The 14,121-nt window shown below is 38.9% G+C and overlaps 2 protein-coding genes across 7 annotated transcripts in view; one reads left to right on the forward strand and one right to left on the reverse strand.

Annotated features, from left to right (window-relative positions):
- GOLM1 (golgi membrane protein 1) overlaps positions 1 to 7,871 on the forward strand; it is a 94,243-nt gene extending 86,372 nt beyond the window's left edge. For 2 of the 3 annotated variants that reach the window (XM_043547342.1, XM_037901759.2), the window contains 3 exons: positions 973 to 1,299; positions 4,814 to 4,939; positions 5,390 to 7,871. In XM_043547342.1, coding sequence (XP_043403277.1) covers positions 973 to 1,299; positions 4,814 to 4,939; positions 5,390 to 5,463 — 527 coding nt within the window. In that variant the 3' untranslated portion in view covers positions 5,464 to 7,871. The remainder of the gene's footprint in view (positions 1 to 972; positions 1,300 to 4,813; positions 4,940 to 5,389) is intronic. The other variant, XM_043547343.1, reaches the window with a different exon arrangement.
- A 4,898-nt stretch (positions 7,872 to 12,769) lies between these two features.
- The window catches only part of NAA35 (N-alpha-acetyltransferase 35, NatC auxiliary subunit), a 52,570-nt gene continuing 51,218 nt past the window's right edge, over positions 12,770 to 14,121 (reverse strand). For all 4 annotated transcript variants that reach the window (XM_043547341.1, XM_027827907.3, XM_037901768.2 and 1 more), the window contains exon 23: positions 12,770 to 13,124. In XM_043547341.1, coding sequence (XP_043403276.1) covers positions 13,065 to 13,124 — 60 coding nt within the window. In that variant the 3' untranslated portion in view covers positions 12,770 to 13,064. The remainder of the gene's footprint in view (positions 13,125 to 14,121) is intronic.

Raw genomic sequence — 14,121 nt, forward strand, 5'->3', positions numbered from 1 at the left:
TGACCCATCTGCAAGAGCTGGAAGTTATCCTTGAGTCAAACACAAGTGACTGGGCTCAATACAGAAGTAACTGGGTGAAATTTAAGGGCCTGTGATATTCAGAAGTTTAAACTAGATGCTCTAATGGTCCCTACTGGCCTTAAACTCTATGAATATAAATGAATGAATAGTTGCCAGGTTCTCAGCTCAGCATCATATGTGTTTGACATTCAGTCTCCTCTTTAATTTTTTTTTACCACATTTTCTTAAAATACAACTCTGAGTGTATTGCAGGTCTCGTTCCAGAGGGCTAGTATTTCAATGTGACTTTTTATATAGGGAGCTTCTTGTGAATTGTATCTCAAAACGCTGTAAGAATACAGATACATGGCGAAAATGACACAGCAGTGTATACTGGGACCAGTAGTGTCCCTGAGCTGCCATCTCCATATTAAAGATGAAAGCAGCTACTACAGGCTATTTGTAGAACTCACATCTGGTCAACCTTGTTGTAGGTTGACTCTGTTTAAAGCCAGTTGCATTGCTAGCAGAGAAGTGCGCACCCACCCACCCACCCACCCACACGTTTTTTACACTTTTAATGCTGTGAGAATAGTCATTTACATAGAATATTAAAACTCTGTATTTAAATAATTCTACTTTGCAAGTCCAATTATTAATTGATCTTCTCATTATAACCTGAAAGGGATTCAGACCTTTTCCCTATTTACCATAAAACAAAGACTATGCAGACTTTAAAGCCCTTATGAAATACAGTGGTTTCTAATAGTACCTTTAAGTTAGGGTATCCTGATTTATGCCTATACAGCTGTTCGAGTTGATGCAGCTTAAAGAAATGTCCTTGCACAGGAAAAAAATTGAATGTGGGTGGGCAGAGGGCAGTTGATTCTGTTCTAGCTTTTTAAAGGCTTAAGTTTTGCTAGGGCTAAAACTCTTGCTTAGTGCACAAACTGTCATTACATTGCTTTACAGAAGAAATACATGATCTGGTTGCGGTGAACGAAGAGGAGCCTAAAACAGAAGATGAGAAGCTTTTTGTTGATCAAGGACCCCCACATGATTCAGCCAAGAGTGCCATGAATCACGAAGAACTCTCTCCTGAACTAGGAAAGGAACCGAATCCATATGAAGGGGTAAATGTTCCTAAAGAAGGTGATGCAGAAAGGGTGTCTGTCAAAATGCAAGAACTACCTGCAGGCCATGCTGTCAATCAAGAAAATGCTGCCAACGAAGAAGTGGAGAGAGAGCACCTCTTAAATTATGATGCTCAGCTGGATGACCAGGAGCCCAATCAGGATGGTTAGTACAAAGACTCACTCAGGCTATCTAGCTGCCAAGTGACTTGCAGCTAGATCCAATGATCTTGTAGAATGTTTCAAGGGTCATTTTTTCCCTGCTGCAGAAATGATTAATATAAAATCTAAAATGCCACAATGCAGTGGTCTGTCATGTGAAAGACTGGTGCTCAGAGACAAGGTACCTGCTTTTGTTGCTCTGTGGGTGGAAGCTGGCTTTTGTTTCCATCTCTTCTGCTTGTTTGTTGTATTCTGGAGTGGTTTGGGTCCAAATTGCTACTGTGATCAGCAGTCCTGCCTGTTTGGTACAGATGTTGGGCCGAATCTCGCTCTTTTACCTACACGAGTAAGTCCATTGACATCAGTCAGACTCCTTATGAGTAATTCTAGTAGGATTTGACCTATTAAAATAAATCTATAATGAGAGGTGGGGGTGAAATGTTTTTGTTGGTTTGGAAAAAAAACCTCCTATTTTTAATAGAAAATTCTTTTAAATAGTAATATTTGTGTTGGATGTGACCTTGGCAAAGTTGCACTACCTATATATGTACCTGGAGACAAAGCAGTCTGAATTTACTCTGTATTACTTCATGCCTGGTGAACTAGAGCCATTATGTTTTAGTTCACTGCTCAGTGTTTACCAGCCAGAGTTTCTCCTGCCTATGTAGTAACTGTCCTTAAGCTCTGTCCTTTCTGTGGGTTTGATTTCTGTGAAGCATTGAGTTTCCTGTAGCTGGTGCATGCCCTCAGCTTCCATTGATGCTTTTAGAATCTTGCAGGATTAAGCCCAAAGGCTGAAACATTTAGCAAGTAGTGTGTTTTTAAGCAGACCTGCATCTTTGGCTTCAATTATAGCCCATGGCTACACAAGAAAAGGTTTGCTGGTAACACTGTACTGACACACATTCCTAGTGTTGATACAGCTTTTGCTGAATATAGTTGATACCAGTTATAGAAACGTAATTAAAAAAGCCAATCATTCCCCTAACTGACATTACAATACTGGCAAAAATTTCTAGTGTGAATAGAGCCTTAGAATAACACTCTAAATGTAACTACATTTTTAGTGCTAACAGGCACTTGCTGAGTCTTTGTACATTAGTTGAATACGTTCTATCCATATTTATTTACACATGCGTGTGTAAAAAAACCTCTTGAAATATGATCAGATATCTTAAAATAATAATCTTTCACATTTCCTCTTCATGTTTTCAATTCCAAAGCAACAGCCCTACGATGCCAAAAGGTGGGAGAAGTGACTATAGTACAGACAATGTGAAAATAGAAACCTGTCATGACTGTAAAATTAATTCCGTGCAGTTCTTGGAGGAGGACAATGAACAGGGAACCAAAGTTGTAGCTATAAATTGCATGTGCATGAATATTTACACACTCTGCAGGCACAAATGCTTTTTCCCCCCCCCTCCTAAAGAAGCCACAAATATTTTTATGTGGCTTTTTTTTTTTGCATTAGCGCATCTTAATCTTTAGTCCATACCTAATAACCATTCTTCACTTATGGAACTCAGTAATGCAGAGGCTTTCTTTGGTAAATACCGCAGTACTTTATCACTTACAGTACACAATCCTCCAACTTTATTTATCTAGCCCAAAAATGCACAATACATTTAGCATCCATAGACTGTTCAGGTGAAGGAGCTGGGGCCTGATTTTTTTCCATTGCCATTGGTGTATTCCAAGCATTTTGAAGAAATGTCTCTAGCTGGGAGCTAAAAGTACAAATCCAGAATAGGGTACACTACTGAAATACTAATGGTAGCTTGTGCGCCTTGATATCAAGGCTTATATCCAGTATGGGCTACGCTCTTGAAAGGCACATGATCATAGACACTTGAGGAGGTCAGACATTCCATCTAAAAGTGTAGTGGTGCATGTACACATTGCGACAATGGGCAGGTAGTCATATATTGTGTATTAAAATAACTTTGAAAATGTACAGCTTTTCTAGAAGTGCTTCTGAAGTGTTAACTAATCCTACCCACCTCACAGTGGTGCTGGGGTATTAGTCATATTGTACAGCTGGGAAAACTGAAGCAGAGTTCAAGCAACTTGCTCAGTGAATCAGTGTCAGTGCTGGGATTAGAACCCCACCTGCTGACATCCCACCCTACTGCCTTCTGAACAGTGGAGACCAGACAGATGTACAATCATTGTCTTTATGGGCATCTTTATTATTAGGTACCAGGCCTACTTATCAATACATGGCGCAGCTACACGAGTTTGGCAGCCTAAGGCTCTATAAGTACATCAAAACTTCTAGCTGCAGTCATTATTGCTAGTGGCGCAGTCTTAGTGACAACATTCTCAGCTATATCTGGACTTTCATCTAGAGTACAAATCAAAAGCACACAAGCAACGGGATATTGCAGAAGAGTTCACATAGGCCATAAAATGAAGACTGTCTGATTTGTAGCAAAATGAAAAGAATCCCCCACTCCCAGTTTTGCTGCAAACCCATTCTCTGCTTTCCAGGTACTAGAGCGTAGTCTCTTGCAGATAAAGCGAAGTCAAAGCAAGAAGCCCAAGATTAGTTTTCTGAACTTCATTACAATCTTTTATGCTCCTTGAATGTGATACATGTAGTTAGGCTACCTTTACATACAACACTTACTATTCATATCAGTCTTTCAGAACTGTCATGAAAATTTACCTGCATAGATACAAAATCTCCTTGCCCACATTCACCATGATAAAACTGTTACTTACCTACCAAACTCGTTACTTGTCCCGCGTCATTAGACAAACAGGCTTGCAAGGCTGTCATATGTGGACTACCATTGTGAATCCTGAAGGCCTGTGGCTTGTTGGAAACATCTTGCTGAACAGAGGAAGCTGTTCATTATTCCTCTCCTTTGCATGTGCCACTAATAGCTGCTACTGTCCTTCTTTGGTTGCCACTTACCATTTCTTTCTGTAACCTTCTACTAACACTTGCTCTTCCTATCCCGCTGAACAGTGACTTGCTTAGCATCCTGTGGTATGGGAATTTTAATCTGTCCATTGGACAGATTTGCAGCAAGGGAGATTAGGTGAGAGTGTTTTTCCTAATATCTAACTATAAGGATAGTTAAGTACTGGAGCAGGTTACCTAGGGAGGTGATGGAATCCTTGTCATTTGGAGCTTTTTAAAGAAGAGATTAGACAAATATGTCAGCAGGCATGGTCTTGGTTTATGCATTTCTGCCTCTCAGCACAAGCAATTGACTAGATGACCTCTTGAAGGTCCCTTCCAGCCCTACATATCTCATGCTATCAAGCCTTCTATATACAAGGGTTATAGCAAACTTAGTTCTGAAATTGGATAGGCAACTGCAGCAAGTAAGAATAGCTGAGACCTGAACCTCTAAGCAGAGAATAATCAAATTTCAAAGGTTTAAGATCAACTCTACAACAGGTAGAATTTGAGTATGAGGGAGACTACTTTTCTAGCAACAGTGCTCTACTGCAGCTGTAGCAAGTTGTTGGCCAATAACTAATGAAACAAAATATCTTTATAGACAAACAGGGAGTTGAAGCAGGGAACCAGAACAACATAGCAGTGGACTACAACTCAGATGAGAATGAGGCTGAATCTGAAACTGACAAGCAAGCAGCACTGGCAGGCAATGAAAATAATTTGCATGGTAAAAACCTGTTGTTTTTTTTAAAATCCTCTTGTACACAGTATATTGTATTTTTAGAACTGTCCCTTTAAAGGGTTTTGGGAGGGATGAAACTGACTGGCTTTCTATTAGTCAGTTTAGTTAACTCTGATGCCTTTGTGCTTGCTCTGAATACAGCTGGGGCCAGATTTTGCTATCACAGTTTTACTCTGGTGCAATAAGACTTCAGTGAAGTTACTCCCAATTTACATGAGATGAGAGAACTGGGCACTCAGTACAGTTTCATGGTATATGTAAAAGCAAACCATAATGGGATACTTGTGATATTGCACTATTCTACAATGACCCAATACTTTCAATAAGGACTATATTGTTTCTCTTGCTCTGTTCCACATCTTACAAATGCAAAAATCTGTCAATTATTCCAACTCTTACAGTATTAAGAATTTTACTTTCTTCCTCCCTTATTAGCCGCAAATCCTGAAGATCTGAATATGAAGAACCACTTATTTGACCAAGGTGAAGAGGAGAGACAGAAGCTGTGAATAAGAAAGTACACCATATGTGACTCAATCACCTGCAAACAAATCCAACCATAAAGATCCAGGTGAAGCTAGAATGCTTGATTGCCATCTCAAGGCTTTAAAAGGGTCCCAAATAAAGTAGATCGCTGTTGTGAAGTTTTAGTACTCTGCTTCAATGGTTTAAATTATACTTTGTCTCTTACAGAGGTTTGTTTAAAGCAATTCTGACTTCTGTCAAACTTTTTTTTTTTTTTTACTGTTTTAAAACCTTAATTAGCTAGCAATAATTGTAATACTTTTAAACAGTCAGCCAAGTTGTACAATCATAAAACAATGGCATGAAGTAGGGGAAACAAAGTAATTCTAAGATCATATATTGAATCCCTACCTGTGCTTCACATGCTAAACTTAGACTAATCCTCCCCCAGTAAATGGTACGTTTAGTCCTTATCACTTAGGCTTCCACAAGGCTCGAATAGTTGACCTGACCCTCTCAAACTACTACAGGGCTTTTGGATAGCTTTTCCCCCCCTCTTGTTAATGATATCTCTCTTCACCACAGAAGAATAGCATGGTTTCCATTGGAGGTCACTTCAAAGAGGCTGGACCTGCATTCAAAAAGCTAGCAAGGTGGTGTGGATTAGCTTGTACAACTCATTTTAGTCGGAGGATTTGGTTTCTGTAAAACTGACTTGCAGCTCTTGAAGCTACCACTGTCTGTCTGAGGGAAGGCTAAAATGGCATGCCATGTATATTCCTTACTTCACCCATTCACCACTGCATTTAAAGACATTTTTAGGTAGGACTCCATGAGTAAACTTGAACACATTGAAGTTATATTATGCATAACAGAATACTTTCTCACTGTTAGTGTACAATGTTTTTACTGTAACATGTTGAATGTATTCATTGTGGTAAACAAACATACAATACCTCCTTGTGCCATTAGGAAAGCTTTGGGAGCGCTGGCCTTGCTTGTTACTGCAAGGTGCCTGTTTGAAGCAGGAGTTTAAAGTGTGGAAAGTCCACCGCACCATCTATCAGAGAGAGTTCTCCACCATGCTGTTTTAAAACTATTAGTATCTCACACTCTCTCAGCTATCCCTGAGGTTTTGTCCTTGATTCCACTTGTAAATCCTGATTGCTAAAAGTGGGTAGGTTACAGGGATTTGGATCCTGATACTGAAGGTTGCCTGTATGCCATAGTCCAGTGTGTCAGACAGCAAGAGAAAAGAAAATGAAAGCAGCTTGTATCCTGTAACTGCTTGTTCAAGAGGACTATTTTTATAACTCGAACAAATCCAAATCAAGAGTTGAGATACTAATGCAGAACAGTAGACAGTAAAACACAATTAGAGGAGAGAAGAGGTAGTAGGCATGACTGAATTGTACAAAGGACTGCACACTGCATTTAAGTTATACTCTAACAGTGAGGGAAATCTGATGCTTAACTCACTACTCATGCACTTTATTTCCTTTCCAGTTATGTACTGTATGCCATAGCTCACAGTGCCAATATTCTGGCTTTAATAATTTGAGCACAATATTTTTGTATCTTAAATAAACGTAGTTGCCAGACAATAAATAGGGCTGTGCTCAGAAGCTGCATTAAACCTGGCCTTTGTTATACATAAATGAATGGACATAGACAAGATTTGCTTACGTGAGTTGAGAGTTTCTGAATAATGTAACTTTAAATTGTCCTAAGGCATTGCAATGTTCCCCTCTATACAGTAATAAAGCCAGACACAGAAATATTACATTTCTGAAACTTTTCCTCTCACAATACATTGTGTTCATGGTTTGGGGTTAGGCTATACAAACTTAAGGAAAAAATACAGGCATTTTGTAGAGTGACAGAGGAATGGAAGAGACACAAGAGGACACCACCTCTAAAAATGTGGCCAAAGTTGGGATGTATTACCTTTGGCAGTAGTTGCAGTTTTTAGTAAAAAGTTAAATTATCTATCCCAACTCTCCAGCCATTAGGTAATATTACACATCAAGCTGCTCAGACAGCTTAAAAAGATAAGGTGGACATTAATTTATGACTGTCATCCATTACATGGGGGTACAGAATCATCTGTAAATAAAAACTTACTTTCTAAATGGTTTTTGAAGGATTCAGATTCTAACTGTAATTTTTAAAAATGTAAAAGGCAAGGGGCTTATGTCAACTGTATAGAAAAGAATTTTAGAACTAAAGCTTTTTGTAGTGGGGCAAGAGAAATTAGATTTACTCAGAACTGTGGTTTTAAACAACTTTGTATATTGCCTAAAACCATTTGTACTCACTTTTTGAGTTTCCTGAATGAAGTTATGAACTTGATGGGGAGGGGAACTGATTTTTGTTCTTGTTCAAAATGTTTTTGCAATGAAGCCTGATCAATTTTAGAAAAACATTTTAAAATAAAACTAAATCTTTCTCAGTGTGTATTTAACTTATTTTAAACAGGGTTGGTTTACTTTCAATGTTAGCTCCTAGTGCGGGGCGGGGCGAAGAGAAGAAAACTGGTTCATTTACCCAATTTCTAATTCATGTATTCTGTAAACGTGATACAGTACAGAAATTATTTCTAGTTTAACATGTTACCTGTTGACCAGCTTGTGTATTTCCAGTGGAAGGTGGTTTCCTTTGAAAGTGAGCAGTCCAGTTTGCCTGGAAGTCTAGTAACAATAATTCTTCACAATGCGGAGAAGTAGAGAGGTCAGTGCACTAAAGTATTTTTGTATTGAATTTACATAGGAGAGAAGTTAACTAACTTAATTATTGCTTTCTAATATATTTAGTCTGCCAGTTTTGGGTGTTCAGCTTCAACTTCAATTAAACCATTTTGTAGAGCTGGTTAGAAGTTGTCCAGCAGAACACTTTATGATCAATGTCAATTTGTTGAAAGCTAAATGTTGTTTTTCGAGTGATGGTCCCTTTGTAGATTCCAGCTGAATTTAGAAAAGTGTTTTATAATAAACTTAGTCAAGCTCAGAACAAAATGTTTCAATCAACCCAAAATGAAGGCTTTGAAATTTTTGTTTTGTGGGAAATTTAAATGTTTCTGTTCCATTTTGGAACACAGAGTTTTAAAATTGCATAATTTCCTGCAAAATGAAAAATTCAGCTCATCTTGCCTTCTGGTCTTGCTTTTTAATCCAACTGTTATTCTTAGAACTGGCTTAGAGTGAGGCATAAACTCACTCACGAGTTGTGCCACTCCTAACTTTCACAAAACATCTGCTTGCCTCAAGCAAAGACTACTGTGTACTGTTGCTTTGAATGAATTTTCAACCCTCTTGTAACAAACAAACCAACCAACCAACCTTCCCTATAGTAATTCTGGGCAATGAGGTAGGCAAAACTTTGCAGAGAGTCTATGAAGTGCCTGCTTTGCTTGCTATATTACCATTTTGACTTGACAAGTGCTTTGGAAACAGGTTTATAAGAGTTGGAGTATCAAGACATTTAAAGATTCTGGCCATGATCTTCAAGCTTCTTGAAAGGGCTAGACCCAAGCTCCTCAAAGACAGGCTCTTTATTACCATGATTTTATGGCAGTTCTGATCAGGAACAGGGGAACTGTCAGCTCCAAGGGTGGTGCTGTCAGCTCCATGTCCATGGTTTTGGAACTCTCTTCCACAAGAAATTAAAGAAACTTTACCAGGTTTGGAACATGACCCAACTCTATTAAATGTGTGTAAATGCTATGATAAACAATTTACTATACACTCATTTTTGCCTAGAGGGAAGGTCAGAGATTAATGATGATTAGACTGGATGGTAGACCGATGTACCTGCTGTAAGGTGCTTGGATATCATACTAGCTCATGTGCAAATACTGATTAAAGGAACTGCTGTGCAGTTGATTTGAGCAATTAGCCCCTTGTAAGTCGTTTTGCCCAGACAGCTACACCATCTAGGTCTAGGCGAAAGTCCTTAATGAGATTTCCCCCTCTTCCTTTTGTTACATGTTGGCTTAACTGAGAAGTGTTTATATAAATGTGAATACACTGCTTCTCCCTAAAGGTAACAGAGGCCCATTTTGCTTTTAAAGGTGAAATGAAAATGAAATTCTGTAAATTACATGGGATCAGAGAGTAAAGTAGCTGCCTCTGGAACAGCCTGTAGTTATAGCCATCAAGTGCCTATAAAAATAGTGCTCTTACGCTACAGCTTTGCAGTTGTGCCATAACTACGCTTCATTCAAATAAGTAAGTTATTTGGCTCAATATACCGGTGAAATTGAACAGCCTGTGTCATACAGGCAGTCAGACTCTCCTGGCCTTAAACTCTATTAGCCTATGAATACCTTTTGAGTTTGTAAGGCTGGGAAAAAAAATGTTTTAATTGTAAGCTGAGCAAATGTGATGGTAATTAAGATCAAAACCTAGAACCCTGGGGACAAGGGAGAGACGAGAGGGATATCAGATCAGTATCGTAGATGTCTGTATATTAATGCAAGAAATATGGGGAACAAACAGGAAGAACTAGAAATAAACACAACTGTGGCATAGTTCACATCACAGAGATTTGGTGGGATAATATTCCAGAAGGGTACAGCTGGCTCAGGAGGTGTTACCTTATATATCAAGGTATATATGATATATCATACCTGTATACACTTGCACTGAGATTGAAAAGGAAATAGGAGATGGAATTGTTGAAAGTTCCTGGGTAGGTGTAAAAGGGGTAATGAACAAACAAACCAAGAGTGATGTCATGGTAGGATTCTACTATAGATCACCTAACTAGGAAGAAGAGATGGATGAGACTTTTTTTTTTTTTTTTTAAACAACTAACAAAAGCATCCCAAGCACAGGACTTGGTGGTGATGGGGGACTTCAACTATTCAGACATCTGTTGGGAAAATAATACAGCAGGGCACAGATTATCCAACAAGTTCTTGGAACACATTGAAGCAGCAACTAGGAGAGAGGCTGTTCTAGACTTGATTGTGACAAACAGGGAGAAACTGGTTGAGAATCTGAAAGTGGAAAGCAGCTTGGGAAAAAGTGATCATGAAATGACAGCTCATGATTCTAAGGAAGGGTAGGAGGGAAAACTGCCCAATAAAGGTAATGGATTTCAAGAAGGCAGGCTTTAGCAAACTCAGTGAATTGGTAGGTAAGATCCCATGGGAAGCAAGTCTAAGGGAAAAAACAGTTTGAGAGAGTTGGCAGTTTTTCAAGGAGACATTTAAGGGTACAAGAGCCAACTATCACTGTGCAGCAAAGATAGGAAATATGGCAAGTGACCCCGCTGGCTTATCCAAGAGATCTTCAATGATCTGAAACTCAAAAAGAGAGTCCTACAAAAAGTGGAAATTATATTTATCTTTTGTAATTTTACCTAAACAAAGAACAGAAGTGTGTAGAGACAAAATTAGAAAGGCCAAGGCACAAAATGTGATTCAACTAGAGACAAAGGGTAACAGGAAAACATTCTACAAATACTTTAGAAGCAAGAGGAAGACCAAGGACAGGGTAGACCTATTACTCAATGGGAGGGGGTGGGGGGGAGAGAAAGACAATAATAACATGTGGAAAAGGCAGCACTGCTAACTTTTTTGTTTCACTTTTCACCAAACAGGTTAGTAACTATTGAACGTCTAACATAGTGAACACCAGTGAAAATGAGGTAGGATCTGTGGCTAAAATAGGGGAAAAAAACAAGTTAGAGGTCTTCAAGTCATCAGGGCCTGATGAAATACATCCTAGAATACTCAAGGAGTTAACTGAGGAGATATGAGCCATTAGTGATTATCACAGAAAATGCATGGAAGACGGGAAAGAATCCAGAGGACTGTAAGAGGGCAAATATAGTGCCAATCTATAAAAAGGGGAATCAGGACAACCCAGGGAATGAATTACAGACCACTCAGTTTAACTTCAGTACCGGGAAAGATAATGGAGCAAATTATTAAACATAAACAATCAATTTGCAAACACCTAGAAGATAATAAGGTTATGAGCAATAGTCTGCATGGATTTCTCAACAACAAATCATGTCAAACTGACCCAATAGCTTTCTTTGACAGGGTAAAAAACCTTGTGGATAGGGAGGAGGTGGTAGAGCTTTGACTTTAGGAAGGCTTTTCATGCTGTGTCGCATGACCTTCTCATAAACAAACCAGGGAAATACAACCTAGATTGAGCTACTATAAGGTAGGTGCATAACTAGTTGGAAAACCATTCCCAAAGAGTAGTTATCAGTGGTTAAGTGACAAGCTGGAAGGTCATATCCTGTGGGGTCCTGCAGGGATCAGTGCTGTTCAACATCTTCATAAATTATTTTTGGATAATGGCATAGAAAGAACACTGAAAGTCTGTGGACAATACCAAGCTGGGAGGGGTTGCAAGTGCTTTGGAGGATAGAATTAAAATTCAAAATGATCTGAAGTAAATAGGATGAAATTCAATAAGGACAAATGCAAAGTATTCCACGTAGGAAGGAGCAATCAATTGCACACATGCAAAATAAGAAATGAGTGCCTAGGAAGGAGTACTGCAGAAAGGGATCTGGGGGCTATGGTGGATCGCAAGCTAAATATGAGTCAGTGTAACACTCTTGCAACAAGAAGAAGCAGCAGCGACCATCATTCTGGGATGTATTAGCAGGAGTACTGTAAGCAAGACACAAGTAATTCTTTCACTGTACTCCATGCTGATAAGGCCTCAGCTGGAGTATTTTGTCCAGTTCTGGGCACCACATTTCAGGAAAGATGTGGACAAACTGGAGAAAATTCAGAGGACAGCAACAAAAATGATTAAAGGTCTGGAAAACATGACCTATGAGGAAAGATTGAAAAAACTGGGTTTAGTCTGGAGAAGAGAAGACTGGGCGGGGTGGGGGACATAATTTTCAAGTACATAAAAAGGTTGTTACAAGGAGGAGGATGAAAAATTGTTCTTACTAATGTCTAATCTCTGATGACAGTACAAGAAGCAATGGGTTTAAAATTGCAAGGGAAGTTTAGGTTGGATATTAGAAAAAACTTCCTATCAGGGTAGTTAAGCACTGTAATAAATTGCTTAGGGAGGCTGTGGAATCTCCATCTTTGGAGGTTTTTAAGAACAGGTTAGACAAACATTTGTCAGGAATGGTCAAGTTATTACGTAGTCCTACCTTGAGTGCAGGGGACTGGACTAGACAACATCTTGAGGTCCCTTCTAGTCCTACACTGCTATGATTCTATAATGTCATTTTCAGAGAGTCCTTGTTCAAACCAGAATTTCACTTTAACTCAGCTGCGTCTATCAGACAGGTACTATTGTACTGTATCATACTCAGCTATGAGTGTTATTAAATCCTTACAAACACTATTGTCAGTCAGAATTCATTAAAAGGATTTATGATTAAATCTGTAATAAAACCAAATAAGGTACAATGTTGTTCAATAATGCAGTTGACTAAAAACCATTTCACCCATAGAATATTATACAAACCACTTTAAAACAGCAGTTGTCATTCAGGTCATATAAGGACGTCAGACTAAAGATATTCCATACAACAGTACTTTTATCCAAGAGATCCATTTCACTTCTGGCTACAGTATAAAATACTCCATTTCAAAGCAGGTATCTGAAATACAGATTACAGTTCAGGTATCCTAATAATAATCTCTGGTCTTTCAAACAAGTTTCACAACTGGGAAATATTTGTGAGGAGAGAAGTCGAATTCTGGAGGAACCTAGAGGAAGAGAGAGTTTTAAAAGATTACTCTGACATACACCACTACTGACTTTATGGGCTCGAAAGGGGAATTCATGGCATACTTATCTTGGAAGAAAATGCTAGTTTTACCTACTTTTTTTTTTTTAAGCTTTAAAATATCAAAAAAGAACACAAACCAAGAAAATCTCTTCAGCTAAAAATCAACTTAAAAAAACCCATCATCATCAAAAGCTATTCTGAGTTGTGGAAAATAGTCTCTGAAAGACTAGTCACCACTAGTGAGGGGCGAAGAGGGACACTGCCATCTGGGGAAAGCCATCAGCCTTCTCAGTTACAGCTTGTACTATGATGGAGTTGGTACCAACACAAAGAGGGAAAAAAAGAAAAGTACAATTGAACTGGTACAAAATAAGGAGGTAGATGGAAAAACTAAAATCTCACTGAGTCAGACATAAGACCTCACATCTCTGCCTTGGGGAAGTCAGTCCTCTTATATACTATATTGGAACCACGCACGAGTACTGAAGAGGTGAGGCACTTTTTTTTTTTAAAAAAAATTGTTTTTCTGAAATTGCTTCTCTTTCCAAGTACACAAGATTAAAAACTAATTGCTGCTGATCTACCCTTCTAACTGCTATCCCACTAGTACCTTACTTCTCGTCCACCCACCCACTTGCCCCTTGTGTTCCCCATACTTCTGTTTCTACCTTCTGGATACTGCCCCACCAATGCTTTCCTCTACTCTCCACCTCACCCACTATCTGCCAAAGGCTCAGATAATTTCTTCCGTTCCCCTCCCCTACCTGCTGCTGTTTCTCCTCAGTCCTCAACCCTTCTACTGTTTACTTGTACTTCCTTCGACCCATTGCTATCAACTGCTCTCCCTTCTCTTCTTCCTCTTAATGTCTAACCCTATCCATACACATCTGCTGTTGCTTCCATCATTAGCCTCACCTTCCACATCATAGCTCCTGTCTTTGTTGCTATTTACATTCTAGATGCAGCTTCCCAGC

Source organism: Chelonia mydas, chromosome 5 (assembly GCF_015237465.2).
Source record: "Chelonia mydas isolate rCheMyd1 chromosome 5, rCheMyd1.pri.v2, whole genome shotgun sequence".
Classification (NCBI taxonomy): domain Eukaryota; kingdom Metazoa; phylum Chordata; order Testudines; family Cheloniidae; genus Chelonia; species Chelonia mydas.